This window comes from Squalius cephalus, assembly GCF_949319135.1.
Source record: "Squalius cephalus genome assembly, chromosome: 12".
Taxonomy (NCBI): domain Eukaryota; kingdom Metazoa; phylum Chordata; class Actinopteri; order Cypriniformes; family Leuciscidae; genus Squalius; species Squalius cephalus.
Genome location: NC_137133.1, coordinates 12,227,163 through 12,241,465, shown reverse-complemented (window position 1 = coordinate 12,241,465; position 14,303 = coordinate 12,227,163). Strand labels below are relative to the sequence as shown.

The 14,303-nt window shown below is 37.7% G+C and overlaps 1 protein-coding gene across 3 annotated transcripts in view; it reads left to right on the top strand.

Annotated features, from left to right (window-relative positions):
* tnfaip2a (tumor necrosis factor, alpha-induced protein 2a) overlaps window positions 1-14,303 on the top strand; it is a 66,468-nt gene that overhangs the window by 50,489 nt on the left and 1,676 nt on the right. Inside the window, exons 2-12 of one of the 3 annotated variants that reach the window (XM_079887353.1) lie at window positions 669-761; window positions 6,878-7,051; window positions 7,509-7,649; window positions 8,165-8,795; window positions 8,920-9,034; window positions 10,027-10,149; window positions 10,283-10,377; window positions 10,464-10,556; window positions 13,171-13,297; window positions 13,493-13,618; window positions 13,769-13,924. In XM_079887353.1, coding sequence (XP_079743479.1) covers window positions 669-761; window positions 6,878-7,051; window positions 7,509-7,649; window positions 8,165-8,795; window positions 8,920-9,034; window positions 10,027-10,149; window positions 10,283-10,377; window positions 10,464-10,556; window positions 13,171-13,297; window positions 13,493-13,618; window positions 13,769-13,924 — 1,874 coding nt within the window. The remainder of the gene's footprint in view (window positions 1-668; window positions 762-6,877; window positions 7,052-7,508; window positions 7,650-8,164; window positions 8,796-8,919; window positions 9,035-10,026; window positions 10,150-10,282; window positions 10,378-10,463; window positions 10,557-13,170; window positions 13,298-13,492; window positions 13,619-13,768; window positions 13,925-14,303) is intronic. The other 2 variants (XM_079887354.1, XM_079887355.1) reach the window with 2 other exon arrangements.

Genomic DNA, 14,303 nt, shown 5'->3' with positions numbered 1-14,303 from the left:
ATAACCATATAGGCATGGAGCTTACAACGCCTAGTTTTATTTTACTACATATCCTCATCTGCATATCATTTGCATATGATTATTCATCCAAGCGATAACATTTAACGGTAGAAGACATTAGGAAAATATGAAAGACGTGTGCCGTTAAAAACATTTAGTAGCCTATCCTTGACTTGTTTTTGAATAAATGAATCAAATAGTGTAAAATATATTTCAGAGAAAGTTTTTTCTCAATCTTTTCCACTAGCCAAATAGTATTTTTAATTGATTCATATTTTTAATGGAAACAGATCCTTGTTGTGCATATTTGCATGAAACTATTTTCTCAGACAATCTGCTATTATCATGATAAGCAATTATCTCTGTAGTTAAAACGTTAAAACACAGCATGCCAGAGGAAAAGTGTTCAAAAGGACTTCATCCACAACAAATATTTATATTTATTGAATAAAAAAAATGTTGTAACTTCTCAGTAATGATTTCATGTAGTTTAAGTGTTTACTCCATTAATGAGAATGGCATATTTAATCTAAATGTTTAGCCTAGGCTATCAGAAGTAAAACATAGTTCAAATCATTCTTTTATTTATTTAAACTGTTATTGTGAGCATGCACTGTATTTATGATTAGGACTCATGATGAAGATTTACGGTACTTCATCTGCGTCAGTTTCAGATAAATTTGCGTCAAAAAACGGCCCAAAGCGCTCGCTGGCGTGGACATTTAAGAAGGGATGGATATTTGCTGCAAGTGATAGGATTGGTGAGTGAAATTATATTTGTATTATCTTTCTGTAGCCTATGTATAATTTCCTTTAGATTTTCTGTCTAAAAGTGACCAAAAATACATTTAACTCCAGCTCACCATCGGTGTCGCCAAACTGCTCCATCTCCAAAACGTTCGTACGCATTGGTCAGAGTTTGCGTGCAGGTGCGCAAATTTTCCCTTCAAGTTTGTTTTTATAAATCACAACTTATTCTCGGAAGTGGCGTCCCAGCTAACAATTTTAGGTTATAAGAACGTTTCCGTAACGTTCCCATTAAGTTATAAAAACGTTATTTCTGAATGTTCTAGAAACGTTCAAAGCGTCCAGTTTTTTAGACGTTGTATTAACGTTATTTCTTAGTTATAAGAACGTTATTCAAAACGTTATTAGAACGTTCAATTCTCCTGTTATATAAACGTTGTATTAACGTTCTTGCTTGGCTATAAGAACGTTGTTCAAACGTTATTGGAACATTCAATTCTTAGGTTATAAGAACGTTTCCATAACGTTCTCATTAAAGTGTAAGTTGCAGGTTAAATTTTTCACGAAGTAATGCAATGTGTTTATTAAACATAAAGATAAGAACCGCCCACCATTGTTTTTTATACCAAAATGCTGATATAATATGAAAAGTTGGCACTTTTAACAGTGGTTTTAACCGCTCCCGCTGCCTTCCACTAGATGGGGCGTGACGTCATAAGAGGAACTCACTAGTAGAGTTACCGGACGCTAGCAGCTATATTCGCCTTACATAACTGCAGAAAAGTTGGTTGTATGTTTTATTTGATAAAAAAATTATGGATAAAATAACTCCATTGTAAACATACTCGTGTGTGCTGACTTCAAGGGGACCGTGATCCTGCCTGAAATGAGAATAAGCTATTCGCAAAACAAACGGGTTCAGGCACGTCAGATCAGCCGGTCGCAGGTCGAGCTGTTCCACTAAACTCCAAACCGCGTTCACCTCACGGCAGCACACACTCTCCACTGCTGATAGCCCACACAAACACAGTGATGGGGACATCGATCTCTCTTTTTCTTTTCTGACAATAAACATCGCTAATTAAATCGTGAGAAATTGATAACGCGTGGACTGAGGAAGGGTATTACATGACGTTTGAGGCGTCGATGAGACTAGCGATTTGTGCAGTGTGTGCATCTCTAACGTTGCAGCTCTGATTTGGACTGACTTACTGTAAGTAAATAATGTCTTCAGTCGTTGTCCCTCCTTGCTATTCTACATGACGGCAATATTTTGAAAAGACTCGCTTGTTCCGTTATATTATCCGGGTTAAGTTTGCACCAGGCTCTAACGTAGCTAACGTTACTCACCTGGCCAACCCTCCACTCATTCTCCTCACACCAAGCATTAATAACTCTTTGAGTGCCATGGCTCCCCTCTCTCACGCCTGACCAGTTAAAAATTGTAGGGCTGTGGTCCATAAAGAATTTGATGGTTTCCCACATCCTCAGTTGTTCTCCAAATAGCCATAATACAGTAGGAATCTAGCAGAGTATGGGTTGCGAGTTCCTCTTGTGACGTCATCACCCAGTAACTGAAAAAACACGCTATCTCTGAAGAAACCCCAATAAATGTTATTTTAACGCATTTTAAGACAGAAATAATTAAATATATACATATAGAGCACTTTAATTTACACATTAATTGACTGTGGTGGTTAACCTGCAACTTACACTTTAAGTTATAAAAACTTTATTTCTGAATGTTCTAGGAACGTTCAAAGCGTCCAGTTTTTTGGACGTTGTATTAACGTTATTTCTTAGTTATAAGAACGTTATTCAAAACGTTATTAGAACGTTCAATTCTCCTGTTATATAAACGTTGTATTAACGCTCTTGCTTGGTTATAAGAACGTTATTCAAACGTTATTAGAACATTCAATTCTTAGGTTATAAGAACGTTTCCATAAAGTTCCCATTAAGTTATAAAAATGTTATTTCTGAATGTTCTAGGAACGTTCAAAACGTCCAGTTTTTTAGACGTTGCATTAATGTTATTTATTAGTTATAAAAACGTTATTAAAAATGTTATTAGAACGTTTAATTATCTTGTTATAAAACATTGTATTAATGTTATTGCTTGGTTATGAGAACATTATTCAAAACCTTATTAGAACGTTCAATTATCTTGTTACATAAACGTTGTATTAACGTTCTTCCTTGGTTATAAGAACGTTATTCAAACGTTATTAGAACGTTCAATTCTCCTGTTATATAAACGTTCTCTTAATGTTTTTCTAAGATTATGAAAAATGTTCTTAAAACATTCCATTCACTTGTTTAAACATTCTCAATGTTTTTGCAAATAATGTATATATGACAATCATTTTATAAAAGCACCTTATTAAGAACTTTCAAATTTAAAAATTAAGACAAAAGATCTAGAAAGATAATTAAAATCAAAAAGACCCATGAATCATGTCTATAATATGTGTAATGTAGTCCACTGAAGACGAGCTGAAGTGAACCAAAGTGTAGTTTATTTCAAGATACAGATACAATTGAAACCGACTTGGGTTAAATTGAAATATGAAATTAACATGAAAATAAACCTGGACTAACATAGAACAAACTGATTAAACTTCAAAATAATGAAACATGAAACAAAACTAAAACAACCTCTTTACCTAACCCTAACCTATCAGCAAGCTAAAAAAAACAAAAACATTTTTAATGACATTATCCACAATCACATCAGCTTCCACTTCCGGCACATCGGACTGGACTGGACTGGACCCTGAGAGGATCTCCGGAGATACTGCAGGGAGAAAATAAAACAGTGTTGTATTAAAGTGTGGTGAGAGTATAAAAGCACTGGGATGCTGTACTTGCTCATGCACAATATCTAATTAAATTTTCTGACAATTTACAAAAAGTTTAATCTGCTTTGGAATATTGGGAGAACACATGAAGATACGAGACAAGCTCTCTGCTCTTGTCCCTAAGCCCAGAGATGCTACTAAATTTATATTGCTTTTCATGCTCAAGGACTTTGCATTGTTTCTATTTTAATGCACTCTTAAAGTTTAAATTGCATTAATGAACCGTGCCACATCCCAAAACTGCAATCTAATGATAACTTTGCTTAAATCAAAAATATTTTAAAAGGTCATTAATGGATCATAATTATTGCACAAATATTATTAAGCAACAAAAAGATTAAAATATTAAATAATTATTGAACTAAAATATAGTACATTTATTGAATTGATGAAAAGGTACACTTAAGGTGTTTGGTCACTTGAGTGTGACCCAATTATCATATAGGAAAACACGAGGGTTAAACTCAAGAAAAACATTAATGTTGTCTCTCCATCACTCCCCAGAATAAAATGCCCCAGTTAATGTGGTCCTCGTAGTAATCAATGCATATTATGCGTTAATATTTAGCAAAAATTGCTGCGAATATAATTTGTTGTCTCCACTGATCTATATAGATCAGTGGTTGTCTCTCGCCATTGGCTACCATATTTTCCAAATTAAGGTCCCATGGTATTCCACCGAAAGGGAGGGGGGGGGGGGACTTAGGCTCTCTTTTGAGAGCTACATGAACCACGTGACCACAAGATCAAAGTTGTGCGCAACTCTCTTTCAACGGCTCTGCATCACTGCAACGCCAGAGGCGCCGGTTACCATAGAAATTCGCGCCTACAACTGCTGCACCAATGACTAATGACTAATATATATTTTGTAACATAATAATGTTTTTTAAAACATTTATCAATGACATGTTGGCACAACGTTACTTTGGTAACTTTAAGAGAACTTTTATCTTAATATGTAGGCTATTTTAACAATAACGTTTTTAAAACGTTCCACTAACAATGTAAGAATAACGTTTTAATGCTAACGTTTTTAGAACGTTTATCAATGACATATAACGTTGGCACAACGTTATAATAACGTTACAACAAGAACGTTTTTGATAACTTTTAGAGAACTTTCAGAGAACGTTAGCCAATGTTCTGAGAACGTTCCCTGTTAGCTGGGGTATGCTTCTTTCATGCCCTGTTTTGTGCGTATACGCAATAATGGTTATAAATGAAGGCCCCTGAGCTGTGAGGTGTTTTCAATGGCATCTTCTGTAAAAAAAAAAAAAAAAAAACAAGCTCTTAGATCACTTATAATTTTCTAAAGTTCATGTTGTCTGGAGTTTTTTTGTCTAGCCTACTGAAATTTCTTGGAAAGATATTTTTAGTGTTTCGTCAGCAGAACAATCCAAAAAACATCTCAGTTACATATGTAACCTTGGTTCCCTGAATAGGGAATGAGACGCTGCAAAGCCGTCGCTATGGGAACACCTTCTGTGTGACTAATGTCTAAAACCCTTATCATGCCATTTCATTGGCCAGTAGCGCTTCGTCCTGCCCTGAGAATGTCACATATGCTTCATATCACATATGCTTCATGCGTAGTCCTAAGGTCCTCAAATAATCAAGCACCAAGTCTCGATGAGCTACTGCCAAATCCTGTAATTGAGCTAATATCAGCCTTACGAACACTTTATGAACGTTCAAGGAGCCAGAGCCAGTCCGAACGGAAGAACACGGTATTGGTAAGCTTTGCCCTCGGAAGCGAACCTGAGGATCTTCCTGTGTCTCTTGACGATCTGGATGTGGAAGTACGCATCCTTTAGATTGACGGTCACAAACCAATCTCCAGTTTGGATATGAGACAAAATGGACAGCATCTTGAATTTACTTACCCTGAGCACAAGATTTAGGCAACATAAGTCCAAAATTGTACTCAAATCACCATCCTTTTTGGGCACAACAAAATAATGGCTGTAGAAGCCTGATTCCATCTGAGCGGGGGGGGGGGGGGATTTCTACTATAGCCCCTTTCTCTAAGAGTGACAAAATCTCCTAAATCAAAGCTTGCATCTCCCAAAGATGCACCGTCATAGGAAGAATCCCTTTGAAAGGAGGCTGGCCTTTTCAGAATTTGATGGTGTAGCTGTGACGAACGGTACGTAACACTCACTGCGAGATCTCGGGCCGCCAGGGGCCTTAATCGTTCTATTTTTGGAACCTGCCAAACCACAGGTACCAATACATCCTCTGATTGAAGAGAGCCTCTGGCATCTGCGAAAACAGGTTGCACATGTGTGATCATATTGTAATAGACTGAGCTCCTTGCATATGGCCCCGAGGCACATGAGTGGTGGGAACCTTTAAAACAGGAAGCTGCCCAATCACCCGATCGGGCTGGGCCGCCACATCGACTCTGAAGGCTGGAACGCACGGAGAATCTGAGTCATTGCTCGTCGAGAGGGCTCTGCCAAAAAACGACCCAGGTGCAATCTGCGGTGGGACAGTTAAGACCGGAGCCAGGAGGCCACGATGAGAGAGGCAAATACACTTGTGCGGTTCGTCCAAACTCTCCAATGGAGGGCCTGGCATCCAAGGATGAGTGAAGGAATCAGGAACTGCTGCTGGGAACCTGAAAATGAGAGGCCTTGGCCGTCAAACTCAGGTCTATCCGTTTACGTTGCCCCGAGTGAACCATTGGACGAGTCCTAGGACCCCAGTCTCTGCAAGGGGGTTCCATAGGCGATGGCTCACTTCATTGCACCTCACGGGGGCGCTATAGAGAAGACGAGTGTGAACAAGCTGAAGGCAGTTGCAGCTCAGCCTCCCTAGACCTGCGTGGGATGAGCTGGCGAAAAACAGCAGACTGCTGTTTCACTGTCTGAAACTTCTCCACCACACCAGTGACAGACTCACCAAATAGTCTTAGACATGGAACAGTTTTATCCTTTTCTTTGATGTCAGTAAGGGTAAGCCAAAGATGACACTCTACTGACACCATTCCCGCCATGGACCTGCCTATTGCCTGGGCAGTATGCTTGGTAGCTCTCAGCGCCAAGATTTGCACGTAATTCTACAAGCTCTTGAAGGCTTTTTACAGTTCAGAATCATTACGGTAATTACGACATTTTTAGAATAGCATGGTAGCACATCCTGGCAGATTAACCACCATTGGGACACTTACGCCCCAATATTCAAACAAAGGGATTTATTTCTTTGAAGAATTTACAAGATTAATGTTTTAATTTGTACATTCACTGTTGTGTATTCTATGCTTTCAGAAAAAGACCTTGAAATTTGTGAAGAAATCAGAAGTGATGATGGCATAGCTGATAAAGATCCCAACGCACAATGTCAGAAAAAACAGCACAAACAAAAAAATATTCAACCGAATAACTTTACGAAACTCCAGAAGAATATTAAATCTGAAGATGCTCTCAGCCCCGAAGCATTAGGTAAAATAGCAGATTGTTTTGTTCATGTTTTGGTTGGTTTGTTTTGTTTTTATGTCTTGTTGTCTACATTGCTACATGTTCCATTTATGAAATTATAAGTAAGTGAAGCTCAGTTTGGATTTTCATTTACAGATCATTAGCACTATATAAACACCCTATTCTGATGATTTGAACAGAAATACCTAGCAGTACACCAGCATATTGCTCATTAGCTTTACATGAGCATCATAAAATGCTGCTAATATTGCACTGTCGTGGTACCTCTTTCGTGCTGTTCAGCAGCTATGTAGCGCTAACAGGAGGGTTGGGGTGCCAGTGATATGCATTAGCGGAGCAACTTCGTCAAGCTGAAGTGAAGTCTATTAAAGAGTCCATTAACTAGAGTTTTAATTAGAGCATGTAATTTAGAGAAAATTAAGCAAGTTTCTTATCTGTTAATTTCTGATTTATACTTTAGTTGTGGACCTTGATGCCTATGAAGGCATAGCAAATGGTGATCCTGAAGAGGAAAGACCAAAACATGGGATCAAAATGAAAATTAAATTTCCTGACTTCATGAAACGGCCGAAGAATTCACAATCCCACGAAACTCCATCAGGTAACAGACAATCTTTTCATGAATTCAAAATTACAGGAACTATTTTACAGGGGTTTTAAAACTGGGTTATAGAAACCCAACAATATATATATATATATATATATATATATATATATATATATATATATATATATATATATAAACTAAATGCCCATTTATACATTTTATCCTCTACATTATACATTTATTCCCTTGTGTGTGGTATAGCTGGGGTTTTCTCTTTGATGCCAAGGACTCTTTAATATGACCCCTACTAAAATATATTTATCAGCTGTATATTTTCATAAACATCTGTTTAAACTCTCAGAGAAAAATATTTAATCAGAAATGAGGATGTGGCGAGCAGGACGAGGCCAAGGGCTGTGAGAGAGCGGCACGAGGCCGGTAGCTTGATTACTGATGAGTGACACGATGAGGCCGAGGGCCGTGAGAGAGTGGCCTGCTCGCAACAGAGGGTTATTTTTCAGAAAAAAAGTTAAGTGAATATCACAGAATTGTCTTCTCACATACTGCAGTGGAACTGGATTTTAATGGAAACCTTGAACAGAACCATCTGGCTAAAGCACAGCAGCAGCTTGTGAAAGCTGAGGAACGTCTCTTCGGTTCAAATGAAGTGGCCAGGACAGAAGAAGAGGAGGACAAGCTGCAGAGAGACTATGAGATCTTTATTTTGCGACTGAGGATGGCCATCCATGATTCTTTCAGTGAGGACAATCAGGAGACACTCAAGAGTGCTTTGACTTCAATACTTCAAGAGGAGGAACAAGACAGACGCTGGGCGGAAGTGGCTGTGGATCAGCGTCCAATATGGAGGCCCACAGAGTGCAGAAAGATGCATGACAGTCTACTCCAGACGGTCGTGGAGGTACGAATGAAGACTGCAAATGAACAGGAGAATAAAGTAGACAAGCTGTCTACCTCCTTGAAGACAGTGGTGTGTCAAATGGGCAAACAAGTACAAAAAGACCTGCTTAGAGTGGTCCGAAATCTGAGAGAATGTTATCCACCAGACTTTGACATCTGCAGAACGTATGCTCAACTCTACCATCAAACCTTCTCCACCAGACTCCAAGAGCTCGCCAGATCCAGTATTGATTTTGAGGATTGCCTCTATATATTGAGTTGGATTGTCAATTACTACCCAAAGTAAGTGCCAATTAGCATTTTCAAAATCATGACCTATTACTTCCTAAATGATATTATAAATTATTCAACATTTTCAGACACAGTTTCAGAAATGTTAATATTCTTTAATATGTTTTTTTCTCAGAGATGTATTGAAGCACAAAGAACTAGAGGAGCACATCAACAATTCATCAATTGGACCTTTGTTACCTGAAGAACATCTTAAGAGATTAGAGGAACAGTACTTCTCATACAAAGAGGTCATTCAGTACATGACTAATGTTATTAGAAAATGGTTAAATCAATAGTAAACTGATTTCAGAATAACACAATTGCATAATCTAACATATTCGTATAGAACCACATTTCCAGAAAAGTTGGGACATTTTGTAAAATAACGTCAAATCAAGAATCTGTGATTTGTAAATTCTCTTTAACCTTTATTTAACTGACAAAAGTGCAAAGAATAGATTTTTCAATGGTTTCACTGACCAACTCAATTGTATTTTGTAAATATAAACAAATTTAGATTTTTGATGGCTGCAACAAAATTGTCACATTAACTTTTACCACTGTGTCACAACACTTTTACCGCTGCCTATGTTGAATGTTCCTTTTATACCCAATCACGATGCCGCACATATTACCAATTCACCTGCTAACTGTGGACTGTTTCAAAACAGTTTAACTTGGATATTCTGTAATCTTTTCACTTTTATTTTGTGTGTTGCAGCCATCAAAATCAAAATTTGTTTATATTTACAAAATACAATTAATTTGGCCAATGAAAACATTGGACATTTTTTATTTGTACTTGAATAAAGGTTCAAGAGAATTAACACATCACAAATTCTTGGTATTATTGCATTTTACAAAATATCCCAACTTTTCTTGAATTGGGGTTGTACCATGTTTGCCCTCTGTGCGTCCATTGATGCAATGCACCACACCACAATGACTTGAGGCTGCCTACCAAATCCATTCATCCCGTTGTCAGGAGTAGCACAACTGCATGTGGTACATCAGAAAGAACAAGGCATCCATTTACTGTAGGCGATTCACCACTATATGCAATGTGGAGCATCCAATTTAGGCAACTTCAATGATTATAATGTGTTCTATTTGCTTTTGACTGAACGAACAGCTCACATCTGGTGTAGATATATGGTATTAGTTAATGTTCTTATTACTCTCATATCATTTACAGCTTTAGTTTATAGCCTAATTCCTCTTGCTTATTTTCTCTCATTAGAACGAGGTCAGAAAGTGGCTATCCAACGTTCTTGAGAAAGAAGTGAAAAAGTGGAGTGATGGCTTCGATCCAGAGATCATGGATGGATACTACATCAGTAACCTTGCTGTAGATGTTTTACCAGTAGGTTATAAGCTCTACTCACTCTCTAACCATCATCTTAATTTAGTTACGCATGTTGGTATCATCAAAAAAATATTATTTTTTTTGGCTTTATGTGGTTAGCCATTGAAGTGTAACCATTTTTGTTTCATAGCTTGTTGATGCGACTGTGAGAGAGGTCAACACACTTTTGAGCTGTGAAAGTAAAGCCTGGAGTCTTCTATGCCAGCTGGACAGCTTTCTTCTGAGGTAGATAATTAATCACTATAGTATCTTTGTCACATTTTCATGCATTAAAATAAGACTGACATGCTCTCTTCTTTTTTCAATGGCAGCTATATGGCAAGTCTAGAGGAACTTCTCAAAAGAAAACCAGAAAACGTTTCTAAAACTCTCAGTGCTGGTCTCAATGATATTTACCTGTTTAGGTGAGTTTAAATGATCATTTTTCTACCTTACTGCAGCAATTGTAAAATATGTATATTTTTTAAAGGTGCAGTAAGCGTTTTCTGAGAAACGCTGTTGAAAATTTAAACCAACATCTAAATATTTTCTAGATGTCTGTTCTGTATATGTGCTGAAAAATAAAATAGTGTTTGAACGTATTGCTGGCTGTGTAAATAGGAGAAAAAATAAAGTGGGTTCATTGAACTGATTCACGGACAGGCCCGGGGTGGGTAATCGGGAGTATCGGGAGAATTCCCGGTGGGCCGCTTCACTTTTGGGCCGGTCGAGGAATTTTTTTTTCACGTTCCGCATTCTGACACCGCAGTGCGCAGCCTCTGCATGGGTTGTACCATGTGAGGGAGTTCTCCCCTCCCCTCCTATAGAGTTGGTTGGGTCCATAGCCCGTCTTTTCCAAAACGTTTTCTCAGGTAGGCTACCACGGCACCGCCGGCGCCTACCGATAGCTGAGCCGGCCCTACCGTAACGGTACGCGTCAGGGAGGATGGATGGGAGGAAGAGGCCAGGAGGTATGGAAGCTTGTTTCCGCCACAGAATAAAACATTTTAAAAGATAATTGCGACTTTTTATCTCACAATTGCGAGTTTACATCTTGCAATTCTGACTTTATTTCTCACAATTGCGAGATAGAAAGTCAGAATTGCGTGAAATAAAGTCGCAATTGCGTGATATAAAGTCAGAATTGCGTGAAATAAAGTCGCAATTGCATGTTATAAAGTCAGAATTGCGAGATATAGAGTCAGAATTGTGTGATATGAAGTCGCAATTGCGTGTTATAAAGTCAGAATTGCAAGATATAAAGTCAGAACTGCGTGAAATAAAGTCGCAATTGCTTCTTATAAAGTCAGAATTGCGAGATATAGAGTCAGAATTGTGTGATATAAAGTCACAATTGAGTGTTATAAAGTCAGAATTGCGAGATATAAAGTCAGAATTGTGTGAAATAAAGTCGCAAAAGCTTCTTATAAAGTCAGAATTGCAAGATACAGTATAAAGTCAGAATTGTGTGCTATAAAGTCGCAATTGCGTGTTATAAAGTCAGAATTGCGAGATATAGAGTCAGAATTGTGTGAAATAAAGTCGCAATTGCTTCTTATAAAGTCTAAGTGAATTATTATTTAACCTTTACATTATTTGTTGAACCATGGTGTTAATACAAACTACATAATAGTAAGAGCTGAACTGTTGCTTCATTTATCCAATTTGGAAAAAGTGCTAATTTGGAATTCCACCATGGAAAAAGTGGGCCGGTCTCGGGCCTGAAACTCCCGGGCTGAAAAGTGGCCCCACTCCGGCCCTGTTCATGGAGCACCAAAACACTCTTGTAGTCAGTCAGCAGTAGGGTGTGTATACAGTCATGATGGGGGAGGAGAGAAAGTTAGCAAGCAGGACATTTGTAGAAAGACTATAGGAAGAGAGATGGCTGAGATATTACCAAAGAGGAAAAGGTCAAAAGAATATAATTGCAAGACGAAGGGTTCCGATCAGGCAAGAGCTAGAACCTGCTTTAATATTGGAAAAGCTTTTCAGAGTTGGAGAGAGAGAGTGGAAGGCATAAAAATGGATGCTAAGGTTGCTTTATTTCCACTTGATACTTGAGCAACAATGTTTTTTTGCTGTTTCACAGAAGATATTCTGGTGTTGTTAAATCACAGCTGATTCATCCATACTTGTGCGAGCTGTCTGATTTGGAAGCTGTTAGTGCATTTTGTGTTTGTTATATTGGGGGTGGAGCAATGAGGGGGTGGGGGGTGTTTCTTTTGGGTAGGGGTGTGTTTTTTTGGGTGTCAATTTCAAATGGTGCATTCAAATAATGTCATATTTACGAGTTGAACGTACATGAACGCCACCAAAAAGTTGTTAATACCAATGGGAGGCCCGATCTGAACGAGTAGTGACATTGTCAACAAAATGAACTTGCCTGCTCAAAATATGATAGCTTATACATGATTGTAATAAAACAATTTGATAAAGTTTACAGTGGCTTCCTAAATAATTAAAACATATAAAAGCAATTTTTGTACTTTATTTTCTAGAAGAAGAGTTAAAAAATGTTCTGTATTTTTGTGTAGTGTAATTAAAAGAAGATAAACCGCCATCTTGCTCCAACAAAAGTTACTTAAACGCACCCGACATCGTAAACACGACTTCCCAGAGAGCAAAATATCATGTTAGGTGCTTCTCACTTCTTATGTGTGCATCCTTGTTTCCTTCCCTCACTTCCTTTCCTCGTGTCTTAGCTCCACCCCTTTAGGATGTGAGGGAAGGATACACCAGTGTATCCTCGCTCATGACTCTGAAGCTTCCTCGCTGTAGGAAATGAGGAAGCATCAATTTGAGTAGCACTGAGTAGCACCCTGTGTTTCATACTGCTCCTTTAATTGACTATAGTATAACATCTTATATTACTCATTTTTGAATTTTTATATAATTTTTATATTAAACTTTATGTAAACTACAGCTCTCTTTTAACCGGGAAACATGCAGTCTACTATCAGTATTTAAATTAAATTAAATTTGAAAATTTTCATTAAATTAAATTAAATTATAGCAACCATTATTTCTCTATATCCTCAGGGATTATGTACAAAGACCAGAGAATCTTTTCTCAGAAGACACTAGAAAGGCTTGTCTGTCCACATTAGCAGACCTCAAAAACATCTGTCACAAATACTTCCTCAGTCGGACTCACACAGAACTGAAGGTTAGTAAATAAGGAAAAAATCACGAGAGTACTTTTTTACCTGGAGATACTGCCCTGATCATTTTTTATTTTTACATGTCCTTACTGGGAAAATAGCATTGAGCTTTTCTTCCATGTTTGTGATGCTTCTTTACAATTCATATCTTAAATTAAATCTTACATTTTGGAAATAACCAGACTTGTTTATCTGTACAGCCGATGTACCGTAAGCTGTGGACTCAAGCCTGGTTTACTAGACATTGTGAGGTTGTGGAGGAGCTGATGAAGGCGCTGGAGAGTAACATAGATCAATTCAAAGAGCTAAAGCCTGTCTGCCGAGAGGTCAGAATCACTTTTACAGAAAATATTGTTTCTGACAGTCCTATAACATGATGTAAATGGACATATAATCTTACATTGTTCACTAATGTGGTGATTAAGATACAGTTATAGATATATATTTGAAGATCGCATGTCTCTATGTGTGTATAGGAACTGCTGGCCGAGCTGCATGTAGAAGTGATGGTTGAGTATGTGAGACGAATGATGAAGAGAAAACTAAAACTGAAGGACAAAGAACAACAAGATGCAGCTGCTGAGTTCATCATCCATGACAATAATCAAATCTGCTCTGTGTTTGCCAAAGTGGTAAGATCTCATCCAGATGCTGCATGTAATAAACATGCACACATGCATCCAAAGCATGCGCAATCAGGATTATCATCCACATTCAAGTTTAGAAAAAATAAACTTTTGACTCTTACTTGCAAACACAATCCAACGCCTTCTTTATTCTGGAACCATTTAGGAAAACGCTGGAATTCCTGGCTCATAGTGACACATGGTTTTCATTATGTGTTTTTTTTTTTTTTTTTTTTTTTATCCTCTAATTTCTCTCCTTTACATTTCTGTTCACTGAATTGTAAATCAATAGTGTAGTGGATGTTAAAAGTAACACACACACACATAAGCCATTATATGAGTACATTAACATTTCAAAAAGGGCAAACAGATTAAACTACAATGT